Source organism: Corvus hawaiiensis, chromosome 22 (genome assembly GCF_020740725.1).
Source record: "Corvus hawaiiensis isolate bCorHaw1 chromosome 22, bCorHaw1.pri.cur, whole genome shotgun sequence".
In the NCBI taxonomy this organism is placed as follows: Eukaryota; Metazoa; Chordata; class Aves; order Passeriformes; family Corvidae; genus Corvus; species Corvus hawaiiensis.
Window position 1 is genome coordinate 5757333 of NC_063234.1, and position 19236 is coordinate 5776568.

Here is a 19236-nt window from a genome sequence, read left to right on the forward strand (position 1 = left end):
CTCAGTGTAAGAAGGACAGGAAACTGTTGGACCAGAGGTGGCCACAAAGTTGATAAGAGGACTGGAGCACCACCCCCATGAAGACAGGCTGAGAAAGTTGGGGCTCTTCAGCATGGAGAAGAAAAGGTTGTGTGGAGACCCAGTATATGAAAGGAGCTACAGGGCAGCCAGAGAGATACTCTTTGTCAGGACCTGTAGTGACAGGAAAAGGAGTAACAGGTACAAATTTAAAGAGGAGAAATTTAGGTTAGCTATTAGGAAGAAATTCTTTACTGTGAGGATGGTGAGACACTGGAACAGGTTGCGTGTGGAAGTTGTGGATGCCCCAACCTTGGCAGTGTTCAGAGTCAGGCTGGTAATGGCCTTGAGCAACCTGGTCTAGTGACTAGGTGCCCCTGCCCATGGCAGGGGAGGTTGTGACTAGATGATCTTTAAGATCCATTCAAACCCCTTGACATTTTCCTCTTCTATGATTTTTCTCTCCAGCTACTTAATGCAATCCAGCTCTTCGGAGCTAATCTGGATGACTACCTTCATTTGTTACTACCTCCCATTGTAAAGCTGTTTGATGCCCCAGATGTCCCTGTGGTGGCTCGCAAGTAAGTGCTGGTGGCTTTGCAGTCTCTCTCTTTGCAGTTTTACCTGTGATATCCAACTTCTGCAGTGGATGAATGTTTACAATGAAATACCACTTAGCCCCTTCCTCAGCTTTTCTGTGTTAAATCATTGTGGAAGGTTATTTTTGTTTGGACATCACAGCACTGTTACTAGCTTTTTGGGAGTTTTTTTGTTTGTTTCTTTCTTTGAGGTTTTAAAAATTTTTTTAAATTTTCTGATTCTCACCTGCCAGTATTTTAGTCACTTGCAAACTGTCCTGCAAGTACTGGCTGCATTAACAGAGTTCTGGTGGCCTGTTTTTTTTATTAATCTTAGAAGGACTGAGCACTCAAGTATTTTTCAGTCTTATTTCTTCTTTCTTAACACTCTGAGAGATAAGTTCTTCCCTCTTTTTTCTCTGACTTTAGAGCTGCTCTAGAAACAGTGGACCGCTTGACAGAATCCCTGGATTTCACGGATTATGCATCACGGATTATTCATCCCATCGTACGAACACTAGATCAGAGCCCTGAGCTACGAACAACTGCAATGGACACCCTCTCCTCTCTGGTGTTTCAGCTGGGAAAGAAGGTAATATTGCTCTTTGGCTTGAAAACTCACAGAATGCGTGACTGTCCCAAAGATCAAGGCTTTAAAGTTGAAGTTTTGTAATGTACTGGATTTTCAAGAGAGCTGGTTTTTCTTCTCTTCATTGTTTCTGGAATTGGGAGTTACTGAAATCAAACTGTCAGAATTGGTTTCTTATTAATGAAACAATGTGATGGAATTTTACTGCTCTTGGTGCTGCTGAGTAACAAGTTTATGATGCATTCCCTTATACAGTACCAAATTTTTATCCCAATGGTGAACAAAGTCCTGGTGCGACACAGAATTAACCATCAACGCTATGATGTTCTCATCTGCAGAATTGTAAAGGTAAGTTGACAAGTATACAGTTGCTTGCACTTTTGGGATGTTTCATGTTGAAACATGTAGGTAGAACCTTCACTTGGAGTTACTCATAAAATGAGGAATGGTTGTTGCTCTATTTCTGTTTGAAGTGCAGCTTTTTAAGGAGACTTTGAGATTGCGTTGGGAAAATTTTTGTCTACTGGTATTAAATATTTCCTATAGAAAAATTGTGGCAAGTTCTAGGGAAGAACTTAGACTTGTAGCCAGTGTCATTACTATTCTTCTTCTTGGTAGTTCTTAAATGTGGATTTATCCTATTTTTTCCATGGTTTCAGGACTTGAGGAGACCTTGTTATCTCAGTATTTTCTGTAGAATGTCTTACATTTTAAAAATTTAGTAACTGGTTTACAATTTGTGTGGAACAAGCAACCAGCAAGTCAAATAGGCAGGAGTGCTTGTTTTAATGTACATTATTTTGGCTTTTTATACTAGCAGCTAAGAGTTCTTAACAGTTACCTTGAGTAGCAAAGGGATATTGTTTAGAGTTCTCTGGCTTATAAGGTGTAATCATTATAATGAAACACAGTTATTTGCTTCACAGATTTTGCTGTAAGATATTGCTGCAAGTGCTCTGACTTTATCATCTGTTTGGCTTGTAGAGAATTGCTTCTGTATGTGTAGGTGTGATCTTCACTGTAAATCAATTATTGTAGGGTTACACTCTTGCTGATGAAGAGGAGGATCCCCTGATTTATCAGCATCGAATGTTGAGAAGCAGCCAGGGAGAAACTTTGGCCAGTGGTCCTGTGGAAACAGGTCCCATGAAGAAATTACACGTGAGCACCATCAACCTGCAGAAGGTAAGACTGGAGCCTTCACAGCATGAATTTTCTACTGAAGGGAGGAGCTAATGTGTCACACTGAAGGAGTTTGCCTGGTGCAATGTGAACTGCATTTATTTATATTGCTTTTATGTTGCTTTTCTATTCTGTACAAAACTGAGGTCAAAGTAGTGAGGTCAAAGACTTTAAAATTAAAAGGTGCTGAGCAATTTTAAAGATAGGAGACTTTGAACTATTAGACTGTTAATAGCTTTGTAGTAATCTTTACACTTGTTAAGTATGAACAAGACTTTCTAGATCACAGTGAATAATCTCTCCCTATTAGAGACATCTATTTCAGAGCCTCTGCCTTTTTTCGTATTTTTGCTTTTGCTCCTCTTCTGTCTTAGTTTTATATTTTCTTGAAGGCAGAACTTAATAGCTGAGCACTGGCTAGGTTTGAACAGTACGTGCATGCAGCACTCAGTAATGGGATGGATTGGTTTGAAAATGCTGGACTTAAAAGTGTAATTCTAAATGCATTAAGTATTTTTAAGCTGATGTTTCACTGTGGCTTCAGCTCTACATGTATTTTTGTAGAGAAAGGATTGTTCATGTTAAATACTTGCCATGTCATGACAGGAGTACATTTAGGGAAGATTTCTTAGACATGAGACTTAAGTACTGCAGATTATCTGGTAAAGGTGATGGATTTCAGAAAATTGAAAATGGATTCTCAGCATGTGGTTTAGAGCTGTAAAGAAGTAATGCTGCCTGCTGATGGATTTCTTCTGCTCTTGGATAGTGCTTTGTTTGGTAGGTGAATTGTCTTCCTTTGTACTGCAGGCCTGGGGAGCAGCAAGAAGAGTTTCCAAAGATGACTGGTTGGAATGGTTAAGAAGACTGAGTTTGGAGCTGCTGAAAGATTCTTCCTCACCATCGCTGCGCTCATGTTGGGCCCTGGCTCAGGCCTATAATCCCATGGCTCGGTACAGTATTTCTGGATTTTTATCTCACTTGAAATGACAGATGCAAGCCAGATACTATAAGGAAAAAATAAAGTTATTTAGAAGCTCTTAGGTTTCATAAATAGAGATAGTTCCTGCTTTGGGATAAATGAAAGAGCCAACATCTTGATTTCATTTCCACCCTTCCTAGTTGGCTGCTCCATGATGTGCACAAAATCTTTCATTGGAATTCTGCATATTAGTCTAGAAATAAGATAAGGCAAATAAGTGAAGCTGGAAAAACAGCAGAGTATGAAATAGTTTTGAGTATTTACTGTGGGGAATAAAAATGCCTTTGAGTGGAATAAGCTGCAATGCTTTTTTGCAACCAGCATGTTTGGAGAAACTTTGATAGCATGTGATAGTACAATATTTCTATTATTGTAGTATACCAGCCTATTCTTTATTTTTTAAATGAAGGTTTCAGCTTTATAAGAACTAATCACTATTTATTGCAGGTAGGCACGTAGGTGTATTTTGTAGCTCTCGTTCTCTGAATAAGAAGGTGAGCCCATTGTCAGACTTTTTCCTCATGAGTCCCCACCTCTCACTGTCTTTTGTGTTCCTCCCCAGAGACCTCTTCAATGCTGCTTTTGTTTCATGCTGGTCTGAACTGAACGAAGACCAGCAGGATGAGCTGATCCGAAGCATTGAGTTGGCCCTGACTTCTCAGGATATTGCAGAAGTCACTCAGACTCTACTGAACTTGGCGGAATTCATGGAGCACAGTGACAAGGTAGAGATGCTGTTGGGCAGCTCCTCCTAGTGCTGGCTTGGTGGCTACTCTGTGGAAGGGGTGTGACAAGTTCATGACTAGTTTGTAATACTTATCCTGCTTTTGATGTGTGTGCTCCTTCCCAGGGCCCACTGCCTTTGAGAGATGACAATGGCATTGTCCTTCTGGGGGAAAGAGCTGCCAAATGTCGAGCATATGCCAAGGCTCTTCACTACAAAGAGCTGGAATTTCAAAAAGGTCCCACCCCAGCTATTCTAGAGTCTCTCATCAGGTAGGACCACAACTGGTGAGATTTCTGCTCTTGCAGTAGCTACAATTTAAGATGCCACTAGGATTAATCCAGGCAATTCTTAGGATTTTAGTCTCTGTCACAAGATGTAGTTAAACTACCTGCAAATGTGCACTTTTAACTGCTGAGTTCTGTCCTTCTACTGTGTGGTTAGAACTATGATAGAAGCCCAGGGAAGTTTTGCAGGAAGAAGTGCAGGAAAAAGTTCTGATTTCCCCTTCTCACCCTTCAAGTTCACTATGGAATTTCATGAAATGGCTGCAGGTTAAATGAGACAGATTTCTACACCTGCATTATAAATAAGTCAGAAAAGTTGAAGTTCTTAATTAAAATTTCTCATCACATTCTGCTGATTTAGCTTAGATAGGTCTCATTGCTTATATGTGAAATAGAAGATATGATAAAGTATGTGTTGTTTCTGAGCTTTGTCAGCAACACAGATGTTAGCCTGAAATACCTGCACAGGATTTGGTGCTTAACTACATATTTTAAAATGTGGATCTCTGTTCCATATCACAGAAATGTTAGCTATTTAAGATGAAGAAATTGATCTTGGTTGAGCAAAAACTTAACTTTGTCTTTATGCAGTGAATCTTGCAACCCTCCTACTCCCTTGGAATTGTGTTTTCCAATTTTTTTTCTCCTCTTTTATTTTTTCACCCTTTGTTCTGCCTCATGTCATTGAGGAAAATACAGAATTCAGTGTATTTTTTTTCTTGGTCTCAGTTGCTCATGCAGTTGTTTCTTTGTGTATCAAAAAGCAAGGAGCAAAAAATTGACATAAAGCACACTTAAAAATGAAACAATTTATTAGAAATGAAAAAGTTTTAGAAACCTTTAAAAATCTATTTTATAGACCACAGTTAAAATAGTTCCAATCATAGGTCCACACAGTTGAAATTTGCAGTATGAATAGTTGAACACACGTAAATTCCCAAGACACCTTTATCTTCCATTTCACACAAGACTGAACAATCTAATCTAGGTTCAAACTCTCTTCAAGGTGAATAAAAATAGATATATTAATGATAACGATCTCTTCCAACATATTCAAACAATGGTAGGGCTATAGGAGGAGTCTCATTTTTTTTTTTAACTGTTATCTTTAACATTGTGTTATGCAAGGGAGAAGTGTACTATTTTTGTCAGCCCATCTCTAGGTAACTTCCAACTGGGGTAGCTTTCAAAACAGATTTTGATACTTTTCAGTCTGCTGTGCTAGTGAACATCCCCTTACATTGAAATAACTGTTGGTGCTTAGGGATTCTCTGGTGTGTACTAGTGTTCTGCTCATGAATACAGTCATTTTAAGTGTTGGAGTTGGGTCCTTTGGCTGGGTCTGGACTTTTTTGGCTAACCTGCTGTTCACTCTCAGCCTTACTGACATATAGCATGTTTGTGTTCTAACCTGAACATAATTTGGGGACAGCCCAGAAAGTTGCTTTTCTCGTTTATCAGCATTTAGGTGATTTGTGTGAATAGAAATAAACATCAGAGGGCACATGGGAGAAATCCTCCTCCAGTGTTACTATCTGTTAGGGCAGCCTTCAGTGGGGATTATTTGAGGCAGCAGCAGGAGGTGGCAGTAAACCTTCAGGGGAGAATCTGGACAATGCTAATTAATGCAACACTTTTGAGCTTTGTTCCTTTCATCTGTGGGAAAGTAAGCCACTTACTATACACTAAAGAAAGGTGCATCAGGGACACTTCTGACTGATTCCTCTGGCTTGAAATGAGTCTATAACTTTTGTGGTTTGAGTACTTTCTGAAAGGAGTTGCTCAGCACTGCTTGCTCCAGACACTGAAGGAAAGGCAGCCAAGAGGCTTTTGCTTTTCAGTCCCTGCCTATCTGGTTAATAATACTAAGGCAACCCAGTAGTCACACTGTTAGTGAAAACACACCCGTAGGTTTTCTGAAGGTGCTATAAGTGCGTTCAGTTCTAACCTATTCTAACACAATATTTTTCCCTTTGGAAAGAGCCCAAAGAGGAGGAAATAAGCCTGAGCCCTGATAATACTGGGGGCTGTGCCTGGTGTCGCAGCATTTGTGTACATCACCAGTACATAGCTGTTGCATGTATTGGATGAAATGAAAAACTATTTGGCTGTTCATTGCCCACCTTTTGCACGATGACATCATGTAGCTGTACAATCAAAGGGTAATTCCTTCTATGGTTTGAAATCCTCTGGCCGGATCTTCATCTCCACTCTCTTGAGTGAATAGGTTGATCCGTGCCATCCGTACCAGGTGATGCCATCCATGTTCTTGGTGTGTTCTCCTTTGCGGTAGTAAACCCCGTTGAGATTGGAATCTGTGCAGCAGTTGTACCAATATCCACCTTGTCGGGAAACAAATTAATAGATTCCTGGTGAGTCATTTGTATTAATGATTACTACTTTTTCTGGCAGACAGTGAGCAGAATGCAGCATTTAATCCCTGGAGTTTAGGACTCTAATAGTTGGGATTGCAGGTAAATTCAAAACTTAACATAGATATTTAGGAACTTAAAGGCGTTACAGTTCTATAGTCAAATTAGTCCAATAGCTTTTCATTTAGTTGCTCATTCCTCTGAGAATATTTCCTTGACATGTTTCTGATTCAGTGAATTAGCATAGGAAATGAATCTGGGTAATTCACTAGAGCATCTTAAGGTGTTTAAAAAGTTCCTGAACTCAAATAAAAATACTAAATTAAATGACGAGAGTAACCTCATTAGAGTCTTGTAATAAGGTAGGAATAAAGATCACAAATCAAGCTGAATGTGGAGGTGAGTATAGGAGAAGAATTACAGGTGCCTAATATTACAACTTGAAAACGTACGAAAAAATAAGAACCTGATAGATATTAAGGAATAACTTCCTGTATCACTGTATTGCATCAGCATGTGAGATAGTCTGGCAGATACTATTACGGGCTGGGTAACTGCGTGTAGGTGAGAGCACACAAAGTTATTTAAGAGTACCGATGTCTGTAATACACAGTCTGGCTCTTTGTAAATGAGCTTTAACTGCCAGATTTCCACATAACTGTATTTTCCAGAATTGGTCACCTCTCCCTTGATTTACCATTCAGATGTTACTAGTTGCACAGAAGGAGGGAGTGTTGGGTTCTCTAAAACTGACCCAAGCAGCTCTCTTGGGACAGGAAGGGGTTTGTGTGTTTTACCTTTACGGAATTGGGCACAGTCATCCACACACTTGTCATTGTCCTTGTCCTTAGTGCTGAAGGCTGTGTTGTTGTGGTACCGCAGGGAATCCCGCCCTGTGTTCCCGGTGTAATTCCCCACAAACAGCCGGTAGCTATTTATTTCATTGCTAAGGGTGAATTGCCGGTATTGGGCATAGCGTGTGTTACCTTCCCAGTCCTGCACAGAACAGGGGAGAAGAAATCAGTCCGATTAGAATGGTTATGAAAAGACTCCAACATCCATGGTTATATACATATATTTTTACTATCTTGGACTGCAGAAACTGCTCTTTTAAGGCAAAGGAACTTTCCTTTGCAAAGCATGAAACTTCAAGTCTTACCTGCACTGGTATTGTACAATATGTCAGAAACCTGATGTGCAGCTCTTGCATTCAAAATCCTTGTGTCAGCATGCTGCCTCAAGTAATGTTTTTTCCTCTCTGAAACAGTGACTTTTAGATATAAAGCCTTTCAGTTTATACATATCCCATCCCTCAAAGCTATTGTGCCAGCTATAAACTAGTCTAAGTCAAACCCAAGCCTTTAGCAGACTGAAGAAACTGAGGGTAAAGCAATGCAAATTCTTGTACCCAGGCTGGAAGGAAGTGCTGCACAATGAAAATACTCAGAGGCTTGAAAACTTTATGGGACATCTCTTTTTGAATTTTTAAATCTGAGATGGTCAGCAGTTTGATCTCCATTTGCAGTGGCTTTTGCAGGATTTCCTAGAACCACGCGCGTTCTGAAGACACAGTCTATGGGCAGGCAGAAAGTTGTGCCACTGCACAGGAGAGAACATACTTCTGTCTTGTGTTTGAATGTATCCCTAGATTGATCCTACTTCCTCCTCCTGTAATTAAAGCCTGCAAATCCTTTGGGCCTCCTACAGAGATAGGAGATGGTATCTGGTACTGGGGAATCACTTTGTACAAAAAGCCTTTTGCTGCTGAAATTAAGAGCTTATTAATTACCTCCAACTCTACTCTCAGAACAGTGGGGCGTCTTGAAAGTCTGTAGATATTTTCATTTCCCAGCCAAAAATCTCCCCTAATATTGCCAAATCCTTCCCTGTATTGTTTCCAGTCCCTATTGAACGATGTCAAACCAACTTTACGTCTTTGGATGATAGTCCAGCCACCTCCATCTGTCTCCATGTCACAGAACACCTTGAATAGAAAAACAAGGCAGTGGTTACTTGTCAGTAGACTTAGAAAGGTTCAGTTCCCTTAACACAAGACATTGTTCCAGATTTCACAACCTGAAGAAATTTCTATTTTGTTTAAAATCCATGGCAAAAAATTATTAGATAAACCCTTTTTCTATTTTCCCTCTTAAGTGTACACTTTCTCCTTCCTTGAAGTTTGCTTACGTAAAGATGCTGATGGCAAGTGCAAGGTAGCAAAACTTAGTGTGTGCTCTTTTCATCTCTGTAGAGAAGTATTTCTTGATTCTATTTTTAAAAACATATACATTGTGTACTAAACATCCTTACCTCCAGCTCTGGAATTCCCAAAAATTCATCAGGAGGTAGCTTGTAAACACCAGAAATTCTGTAGTTCCTCTGGTAAAGTGATGAGCAGTCATAAACAGCATCTACTTGAATCAGAACCAGAAAGTGAGAATCTGAGCAGAAAGAACTCCTCTTCTGTGAAGGTGGTTTCTGCAAAGTTTAGTTTGTAATACAAGGAGTAATGAAGAAGGCTTTCCACAAGTCAAATGTTTTCCTGAAATGGCTTCGTTTTGAGTATGCATTGGCAAAAGGTGTTGTAACACTGGGATTTTGTGATTTTTATTAATTTATTTATTTTAATTTTTTTTTTTTAACCTCTGCTATGCAAAAAGACATCTCTGCTTTCTCTTCACATTGCCACTGTGTGTCTGTGCTGGAAGGTATATTTGCTGACCCTTTCTCTCAGTAATAAAGACTTACCTAATGGGATGGCCAGGCCTGCTGCCAGGTGTCTGTTTTGAGTGTGTGAACATGTTGGCCAAGTTTGTGGATGAGGGATATTTGTTCAGCCCTTTCTGCACTGGTGTCTGTGACAGAGAAGGTGCCTTTTAGCTGCAGTCAGTCTGTGAAAGCCTCTTTTCCTCCTGGTGCAGGAACTGACTTGAAGATGGTAAAATGCACAGCTATTCTGAGGAGGATAAATGAGCTGAAGCAAGGCTTTATCCTGTCTGACAGTTTTCAAAAATGTCTCTTACCAGATGAGGTGAGACACATCTGTCTTAAATACCTTCTGGGCCAGTTTCTGCTGTGTGTTACTGTTTTTTCTACAGCTTCAAAGAGACTTGTTAATGGCGAGACTTTTTTTTTTTAAGGCCTACTGTAAATAAGGATGTGTCAAAACTAACCAGGTGGAACTATTTTAGAGGAAGAATTAAGTAAATAGATTTAGAAGTTTTTCCTTAATGGTAAAAAAAAATCCAAATGAAGTTTTTTGGCAAACCAATTGAGACTGAGATTTAAGCTCTTTTCAGTGAATTTCATTTGAAGAGAAAAGTCAACAAAGAGGATGCTTTCTTGTAGAAGTGCCTTTCCAGGTAGTTGATCTAAAAATGCACCTGCATTCCACATTTAGTACAGGCCTGTGCAATCACTATGTGCAGTGAAATTTTCCCTCAGGGAAGAGAATTTTGAAGAATTTAACTGGTCTGGCTAGGTTTATACTACAGTTTGTATCTTGCATCATCTATAGCCTTGAATTTTTAAGAATTATCATTCAAAAATAATGGATCACTCTTTTTTACTCTGGTTCAGAGACAGTTGTAAAGATACAATTACAAATCTTTAGTAATTCCTGGAGAGCATTTCTAATTGTTTTAACAATTTCTAGTCTTCTGTCAGCACGGTGAACTCAGAGGTTATTACTGCCAGAGCCATTCCCTTACAAAAATAGCTCTCATTCTTTTAGGATTGGTACTGTAGTGCTCAGAAAATGAAATGCTGGACTGAATATGAAATGTAGAAATGCAGTACCTGTTCAGTTTCTGCACTCCCTGAGAACAGACATAGATATAAAAATACAGATGAACAAATTCAAACTAGTTTTCTCAGGATCACTGCTTAAGCAGCAGTGTTCAGTATGCATACTTGCTAACCACATTAGCGGAGCATGCTAGCACTAGGAACTAGTCATTAGTTGTGCATTGAGAGGTGTATCTGGGAGCTTGGTGACTCCCTCCTTACCAGCTGATGTTTGTGTGACCGTCTGAGCTGCCTGGAGTTGCATGATGTCTATCTGGTTGTTCATTTCGGAGTATTTGCTCTCAGCGTCGATGAGGCGGGACTCCATCTGCTTGGTGCTCCCTTCCAGCTCCATCACCTGCATCACCACATTCGCCCAGTCCCCTTCCTGCTTCTTGCTCAGCTCCTGCAGCATTCTGCTGAGGTTGGCTACCTGCAGCTTGAGCTCCTTGATCTCCTCACAGCAGCCTGGCATCTTCAACTGTGCATTCCCATTGATCATTCTCCTCTTGGGAGGCTTCTGCAGCAGTGCTGGGTAGATTGCCACAGACACGGTGACAATGCAGAGCCATGCCAGCTGAACTGTGGGTCTTGCTGGCATTTTTGCTTACAGCAACAGAAACCTTCCGGCTGACTGCAGTAGTCTGAATGCAGCTGGGGTAGGTATGAAATTTCCTGCAGCAGCCTTGTACCTTCCTTGCTTCCAATGAAGTGAGTCTCTGAAGGTGGAGCCTGAAGAAGTGGCTTTTTTTCAGACCCCTCCTGTCAGAGTCTATGCACTTTAGAAGTCTGTCTCAAAGCATCTTATATACTATTTTTCTGTTTACTTCCACCCCCCTGAAACTATGAAGAGCTTGCTGGCCCCTCCCAGTTCATCTGTTCATATCAGGTGTTTACAGGGTGATATTGGAACAGGTTTCAGCCAGGAAATGTTGAGCAGAAGAGACTTCCCTCAGTTCTGTCTTGAAGGGGTGTAGGAGAAGGCTAGGAAATGAGGAGAATTTCCAGCAATTATTGCCTATTGGATTGGAGCCCTCTTGGTGACTAGTTCTGGCAGTTAATAACATGAGAGCATTAGAGATGCAGAATGTGAAAAGGCTGCTCAAAATGGGTGAGTTTATAGAAGTTCAAGGACTGTAACTCCCTAGAAGGTAGCCCTGGCTGCTACAAGTCGTACTAATATATTCCCCAGAAGTTGTAGGGGGTAACTCTATGCTTGCAGTATTTCTTAATTTAGACAATACTTTAGCAAATTAGTCAGTTAAGCATCTAATCCTTTTCTCTCTGGACACTGGGGTCTCACACTATTAGTGTTGTAAAATCCAGTGCTGTTCTTTTAGAGGTGGGATATCTGAGGGTGGGATGGAATGAAATCTGCAGAATATGTAAGTAAAAACCCACTCCTCTGTTTATTCATAGTGGGCAAGTGAAAGGATATTAAGTAATGGTGAGAGTCTATCTAAAATTGACACAAGATGGTTGTTTTTACAGGCAATGTGATCTAACTCCAGTGTTATGGAGGCCAGTTTATTAATAGGATTTTGAGAGGAAAATCTATGGGTAATCAAAACATTCACAGTTACGTAAAGAGTAGATTTTAGAGTAAATCTTAAAACTTTTATAGACATTCAGAGTGTTGGTCCAGTCTCAACTGGCTGAAATGGCAACTTCCTCTCCTCTTTTATATCTTTTTACCAGTTCAGAATTTTATTATAGCAGTTTGATCCCCAACTAAAACCATTTCAGCAAAGGTGCAGACTTCTGCAAAGGGTCTGCAGGCTTAGTTCTAGATCCTTCAGGATAAGTTGTTTCTCCCCAGACCAGCTGCTCTGTGATTGCCTAACATGTGGGTTCTTGCATCTTCCTGCAAAATTTCTGATTATGATAATGGGCAGAAATAAGATGAAATAAAGGATTAAATGCCTCATATATCTGCTCCTTGCATAAAAGCTGTGAAAGCTTCTTGATGTCCAAGCAAACAAGAAAGCTAATCTTGCACCTCTTACAAAGGACATTAGGGCAAACCCAACTGACACTCACTATCCCATCTTGGCTTCTTTTGCTGATCCAAAGTGGCTGCAGGATTTCTGCTTGATTAGGAACCATTAGAAAAGCCTTGCGGACATTTGCTTTTAAATAGAAAGCCCAATTGCTTGTTGATGCAGTTTCTCTCCCTCCTCAGCTCTGCTACACTTGTTGCTTGATGCTTTGTTATTGGCTATGATTTGCACTGGGGCTGGCTAATAGTTTTTCTCCAAAAAAGACCCACAAGAGTGCAAAGATTTTGGGAGATTAAGGCATCAAAGCACTGCAGGAGTGGACTATGAATACAGGTGTCTCATAAACCTGAATATTCATAGAGAAGGAAGAGGGGATCTTTAGGAGGAGGTCAGAATTAGAGCTCTCCAAACAAGCAGTTGTCTTGTGGGTGACTGACTGCCTGTGTGCTGTGCTCCAGAGAAAACCAGTGGGTCTGTTGTGTCAGCTGGCGAGGACACTGTGTGGGATTGGTGAGCTGAGATATTGCTAGAGATACGCAAGTACAATTTGATTAAAGCACTGAGGGTACCTCCACAGCAGACCATAGGCTTCAGCCAATTTTTGTCATGGACATTCCAGAAACCTTCCATAGCAAAATTGCTTTTTATACTTCAGACCAGAAAGTGCCACTGCACACAGATGAAAGCCTGACCTTTTTGTTCTGCCTCTAATCCTGTCTGAGCCCTCTTCCAGCTGGATCTTCTGTCATTCCCAGGGGCAAATTCTTCTCTGGCTTCCTGTGATGAGAAACATGTTTTTGTCAAAGTTGGAACAGAGAATAGGACAGGCCAGGCTCTGCTTCTCTGCCCCAAAAAGCCACCCTGCTAACACCTCCATTGTGTTACACAGGACTTCAGTCCATTCTGCTCTTGCTCCCACTTACCATAACTCTCCTGTCTTAGGCAGATGTGGAAGAGGGGAGCCACTTGTAGGTTCATGCATTCCCTCTTTATACAAATTTTGGAAGGATCCAAGATTCAGTTGAAATACATGTTACAAAACACTGCAAAAAGACCTCCAAATCCCTTCTCTAAACTGAAGTATTTAATTGGAAATGAGACAGGGTTTTATTTTGGATTCAGCTTCTAATTTGTATATCTGAATGCAAGCCATCTTTCTTCTGGGTGCTTTGATTTATCTGTTTTAAAAGAGAATACTCCGTTCTGTGTTAGAGGGTGACAACAGACATGTTATGCGGGAATGGAAGAGAGCACAAATCTTCCCATCTGTCATTACTTTCGAGAAAGCATTAAAGGAGATTTGGGCAGAGACATCCCTTGGCAGAGATACCAGCCTTAGTGGAATTTGACATTTTAATGAGTATTTGAAAGATAGGTCTTTCCCAGTTTCATGGAGAACTGAATGTGGTCACTGAGGCAGCAATAGCTACAGATGGTAGTCATTGCCAGGTTAGGTCAGTAGTTGGAGCTGACAAAAGCTGTTCCGCTGTTCTGTACTATTCTACTTATGATTATTTGGATCCTGTTATATTTTGTAAAGAGGTAAAGTTTGCAGCATAGCTGGGGAGAAATGAATTCCATGATTACTGAGTGGGTCCTGTTCTTTCTTTTCCCCAATATTGATGGAGAAATTGAGCATTATTTGGCCTGAAATCCATCACCCTAGTTTTCCTCCATTATATTTTGTATGTGGAAATACTGTGGTACGATAGCTAAAAAGACAAGATCCTAAGGTCAAGAACGAGACAAATCCTTTTTGACTTCATTCATGATGTAGTTCTGAAGTGGTTGGGAGAACTGAAGCTAAACATGGTTTCAATTTGTACGTGCCATATGTTTATAATGTTGATTGAAGTTACTAAATTCAAATATATTAGTATTACTTGATCAGAACCAGTTACCTCCTGTCCCTGGAGGGCCAGATTAAATTAGAAGTGAGTTTAAATGATTGCCTTCTCTGGGAAGCTGTTCTGGCAGGTGTATGCGAAGCTGAGACAAGAAGAAAAGCTCAGTGCCCTGTGGCTATTTATTTGGTAGCCATTCATCGCAAACCTCTTAATATGCATGTGGCAAATGCTTAGAATCTGGCATTCCTCATGCTTGCTGAGGTGGCAAAGGCTCTCGTCAGCTCTCAGCTGGCCCATCATGGAGTCCACACTTGGTTGGAGCTCTGAAATCCTGCTTTTCACTCCCACGAAGTGTGAAACTGCTCACCTTTGGCTTTGGAGATGTTCATAAATGCTCCAGCATTCACTCTGCTACAGCTTTATGGTCGGGACTGTGTTGTAAATCTCTGAAGTTATATGGGACAGGTGGAACAGGGGAGAGGGCTCAATGAGAAACAAAACACTGCTACTTCCTGCTGTCATTTGTGATTTCTTTTTTTATTTAAGGCATTCCCTCTTTGCATAACAAATCACAAAGTCTAGCTCTGTGTTTCACCTTTTTTTTGCTTAGCAATTTTTTTCTTCTCTGCTTTCTGGTTAATAAAAAATAGGTGATACAAAACCTTTTGCAGCCTAAGCAGCAGGGCTGGCTAAGAAATTTATTGTAACATTTTTCACTGATTTTTCTTTCACATCTGATGAATGTTTTTATTTGATTTGCAAGCATTTATATCAAGATTGGGAATTTGTCCAGTTTTGATGCCTGTGAGAAATGTGGTATGTCCTTGTTGGAAGCCAAAGGGGCTGCTCTGGCCTGGAAGCACTTGAACATCACAACTCTTTATTGAAAACAGTTCTTTCCTGGTATCAGTTTCTCAAACATATTTGTTCCTGGAATGGGAATAATTTTTAGTGGCATGATGGACATGCGTTGGTTTTCTGAGTTGTTTTGGGGACTGTCGGTTGTTTTCTGAGGTTTCTTGAGTCAAGAACTGGGGGATGCCTGAACACAAATAAATCACAGAACTGGGGAAAATGGCCAACAAAGCCAGTTCCTTTTGCCAGGGGATTATCTGTTCCCCCAAGTCTCCACAAAGTAGCAATGCCTTCCAATTCCAGAGGCAGCTCTCAGCACGTCTTCAGAAGGAAAAACAAGCTTGACTGAGGCTGGTAAAATCTATCACATAGAAAATCTTTTTAAACAAACTTGAGGAGACTGAAAAAAAGAAGGGTTTGTCTTCTTGTCTAGACTCTGCATACAAGCTGCTTTATTGCAAAAATAACGTTTCTCTATTATGTTTTGGGATGCATTCTTGGCAATAGGAAATGTGTGTTTTCCCTCATGGATAAGTTTGGGACCGCTTGAAAAGGCTTTATTAAAATAAAGGGGGTTTTTTTAATGAGACGATGGAGAGAGTCTGGTTGCTTCTGAGTTCTTGAAAATGTTATATATTTTGAGTGACAGAGAATATCGTCAATATCAAAGATAATGGAAGACAGAAAACTCCCAGGACTGCATAAAAGAGGACATTTCTAGTAAACATTACACATTTATGCCTTGGGTTTGTGGAGGGGAGAAGTCCATCATTTCAGTTTGATTCCCACTGAAGACAGTAAAGTTGTTTTTGATTCCCAGTTCATGTCTAGTTTCTGTTTAAATAACCTTTAAAATATACAAGCAGTAGGAGTATATTTCTCTTAAATATTGTTATTTTTTGTGATTCTAACTCAGTGTACATGTAAGACCTACAGTGTTGATACCTTAATAATCAAAAAGTAGGTTTATGTAGCCTTTCACTACTAATAAAATTTGAAGATGTAAGGTTTTTGACCAAGATTTTTATATTAGGAAGTCACTTCTTGTGGGGATAGAGTGACATAAATTGGAAAATGTTTTTTATCAGGAGGCTTGTTTACATTTTAATATCCCACTCATCATGATAAAATGTTCCAAATAGGTCAGGGTTGGACATTATTCTGGCTACAGTACAGATATTTTTTAATAAACGGGGGCAGATTTAAATTATATTGTTCTGCATAATCTAATTATGCAGTGAGCCCAAGTGGGCTGAACTCATACAAACTTTACTGATAAGAATTAGTTTTGCAACTGTTTTTTGCTCATTTAGACGGAAAGTATAAGGATCTTCTGTTGTTTTGTTGTTTTTTCTAATCACGATGTTTGTTGAAAAAAATGTGAAACAAAATGGTGGGTATTAAGCACTGAAAATAGTGCATTAGTTTTAAGTATATAAAAGTCTAGTTGATATGACTCAGGAAATCTTGTTATTTCTGTGGTGCCCCACTTGCAAGCATGGGACAGCTCTGTCTTGAAATAGCTTCCAAATACTTTAGGTAAGTATGTTAGCATTGAAAATACATACTTTTGAAATACTTTCCTTGAGCATTAGTACTAGAAGGCACTGCCAGCCCATAGCTGGCAGCAGAGCTGAATACTTGGGCCTTTCCTGAGAGATGAGATGTAACCTGTGACCTACCAAACGTACACCTAAAAATTCTAAAATGTTCTAAATGCCCTAAAAATGTTCTTTTATGCCCTCCTGCCAAGCCTTCAAGTAGGAGATAGTGGTGGGGTTTTTCTAGCTTTTTAACAAAAATGAACTGATGAATATGTTCTTCCCTCAGTGGGCATGGAGAACAAGATCTTTTCCTTTAATATTAAACTTAACATTATTCTGAACTAGGAATAATTGCAAGGACATCTGCCAGTAAACAAAGACTTTAAGTTACTGTCTGACAAGTTAGCCAACAGCATTGTTTCTATCTTGAAAGATGTTTTTCTACCTTCTCTTTTAATACGGAGAGATTTTGTAATTTTTTTTTTCCAGATACAAGGAGAAATCCATCCCCTTGATCCTAATCCGGTAAACTGCCCTGATTTCCAGCAGCAACACTGTGGCTAAAAGTCCCTCGCAACTCTGCCTGGCTGGAATATTAGCCAGGGCCTTTTCTGAGTGCCTGGATGCTTTTCTGCAGTGTTTTTCTTTCTGTTCAGTCTCCAGCACAGTGGCTAGAAAACAGCTCTGTAGTGCTTTTAAGAGTGTTATGACATTTAGGAAGATTCTGTCTGAGCATAGACTCCTCGGGTCTGCAGGGAGAGGGGCAGTGCCTTCATGGAAGGAAGGTGAAAGGGAAGGAAAGCACAGAATGTTGTATTTTCTAAATGTGTGTTTTGAGTGTACCAGGTTAAAAGAGTGTGTACACAAAATGGGCTGGGAGCGGGGAGCCACATTTACTGCTTTCGCAGAAATGGTCCTAAGCACGGGGAGAAGCAGCTGCCAGGATATATCCCAGTAAGAGGCTTATCCTAGTCCACAAAATTACCTGTCACTGCTCACTCTGTTCTAGATCATTTGTTACAAGAGAGTAATTTATGATTAACAACTACTGCTGTGTATTCTTGTAAATCAAAGTCTTTCTGCTTTTCCTCCCCATCTTTTCCTTCTCTTTGCTTAAACCTAACCATTAACAGATTTGAGACACTTAATTCTACTTTGGACAGCCAAGAAAGTAAGAAACAAAATGAGTAGTTGAGTGCACCAGGGCGGTAGAAGAGCAGTGTTCATTGTCGGATAATAAAAGATAATGGCCAACTTTGTCAAGTGTTGTCAAGAAAGATAACTTGGAAGAAATTAACTGTCTGACATGCTGGAAGTGATGTGTCTGCCAATGGCTCTCAAAATCATCAGGGCATGAAACGTGACAGCCATTTATCGCTTTTATGAGGCTGCTGCCAAGCTTTCCCTTTGGGAAGCTAGCTGGAGTTAGTGAAATCTTTGACTATCTTGTTAAAAAAATGGCATGGGTCTGTTTCAAGTGCTTCCCATTGTTGGGTGCCAGTCATCTTGAACTGTGATTATGGTGTATTTTTAGTCTGGCTAAATCTGATTTTAGCTCAACCAATCTAAAGTCGTATTTCCAAGAGTATTTTACTTGATCTTCACAGGTATCCAGAGTATGTCTAGGAGATTGATTCTTTACTTGTCAGGAAAGGAGGCTTCCAGAGACAGAAGAAACGTAGCATTCATTTGAAAAATTTCCCTTTTATTGTCTGTATATTATTCCTTTTAATAATTCAGATTTGCTTGTCTCTTACTGATCCCCTGCTCTCCTATAAGGGGGAAATCATGTAGCCATTCTGATGATGGCAGGCAAGAAAGAGCATTTCTGAGAGCTGCCTGTGTGTATAGTCCTATTCAAAGACTCTTTGCAGAAAGAAAGTCTCTTTGCATTGCTCTCTGTTGCCATGTTTTGTTTTGTTAATTACGCTGTTTCCATTCCAAACATTAACTAATGTTAATATTGGGCTATAGGATGTGTTGTTGGTGCTCAGGTGTTGTGATGTTGCCTTGAACATTTTGCACTTCTGGTTCTCCAGTGTCAATAGGGAAAGAGGAGGGCAATGAACCAGAGGCTGTTGATAAACGAGCTTTATAAAACACCAGAAGCTTAATAAAAAGTTAATTTCCTCATTAAATTGGGGTTTAGGAGAAGTGCTGCTCACTGAGTACCCCGTTTCTGATAGAAAGATAAGAAAACCAATGTGAAATAGAAATTATTTATTTAAGGGAATAGCTGTACATCATGAACTAGAGAATCAGGTTCAAGAGTAGCCTGTTTGCTTGTGCTTCATAAAATTCAGCTGGCCTTGCAAAGCAAGTGCCTCCCTGGTACAGACTGAGGATTGGTTGTGATGGCACCAGTTTCTGGCATGTTCTTGAAAACCAGCAAAAGAAAAGCACCAGTGCTGGTTACTACCAATGCAGAGGCTTTGTATTAAATGTGAAACTGAAATTAGGATTGCACACTTT

The 19236-nt window shown here is 40.0% G+C and overlaps 2 protein-coding genes across 4 annotated transcripts in view; one reads left to right on the forward strand and one right to left on the reverse strand.

Moving 5' to 3' along the window:
* Positions 1-19236, forward strand: part of MTOR (mechanistic target of rapamycin kinase) — a 64565-nt gene that overhangs the window by 15318 nt on the left and 30011 nt on the right. For both annotated transcript variants that reach the window (XM_048326209.1, XM_048326210.1), the window contains 7 exons: positions 487-599; positions 1026-1188; positions 1441-1533; positions 2224-2370; positions 3178-3320; positions 3912-4074; positions 4200-4345. In XM_048326209.1, coding sequence (XP_048182166.1) covers positions 487-599; positions 1026-1188; positions 1441-1533; positions 2224-2370; positions 3178-3320; positions 3912-4074; positions 4200-4345 — 968 coding nt within the window. The remainder of the gene's footprint in view (positions 1-486; positions 600-1025; positions 1189-1440; positions 1534-2223; positions 2371-3177; positions 3321-3911; positions 4075-4199; positions 4346-19236) is intronic.
* On the reverse strand, positions 5155-11475 carry ANGPTL7 (angiopoietin like 7). 2 transcript variants are annotated; one of them, XM_048326211.1, is made up of 5 exons: positions 10741-11475; positions 9043-9146; positions 8522-8716; positions 7530-7728; positions 5155-6702 (listed from the first exon to the last, which is right to left on the reverse strand). In XM_048326211.1, the coding sequence occupies exons 1-5, from the start codon at positions 11117-11119 to the stop codon at positions 6533-6535; spliced, it is 1047 nt and encodes a 348-aa protein (XP_048182168.1). In that variant the 5' UTR covers positions 11120-11475; the 3' UTR covers positions 5155-6532. The 2 variants fall into 2 exon arrangements, with proteins under 2 accessions (XP_048182168.1, XP_048182169.1); XM_048326212.1 differs by having other exon boundaries at positions 9043-9143; positions 10741-11474.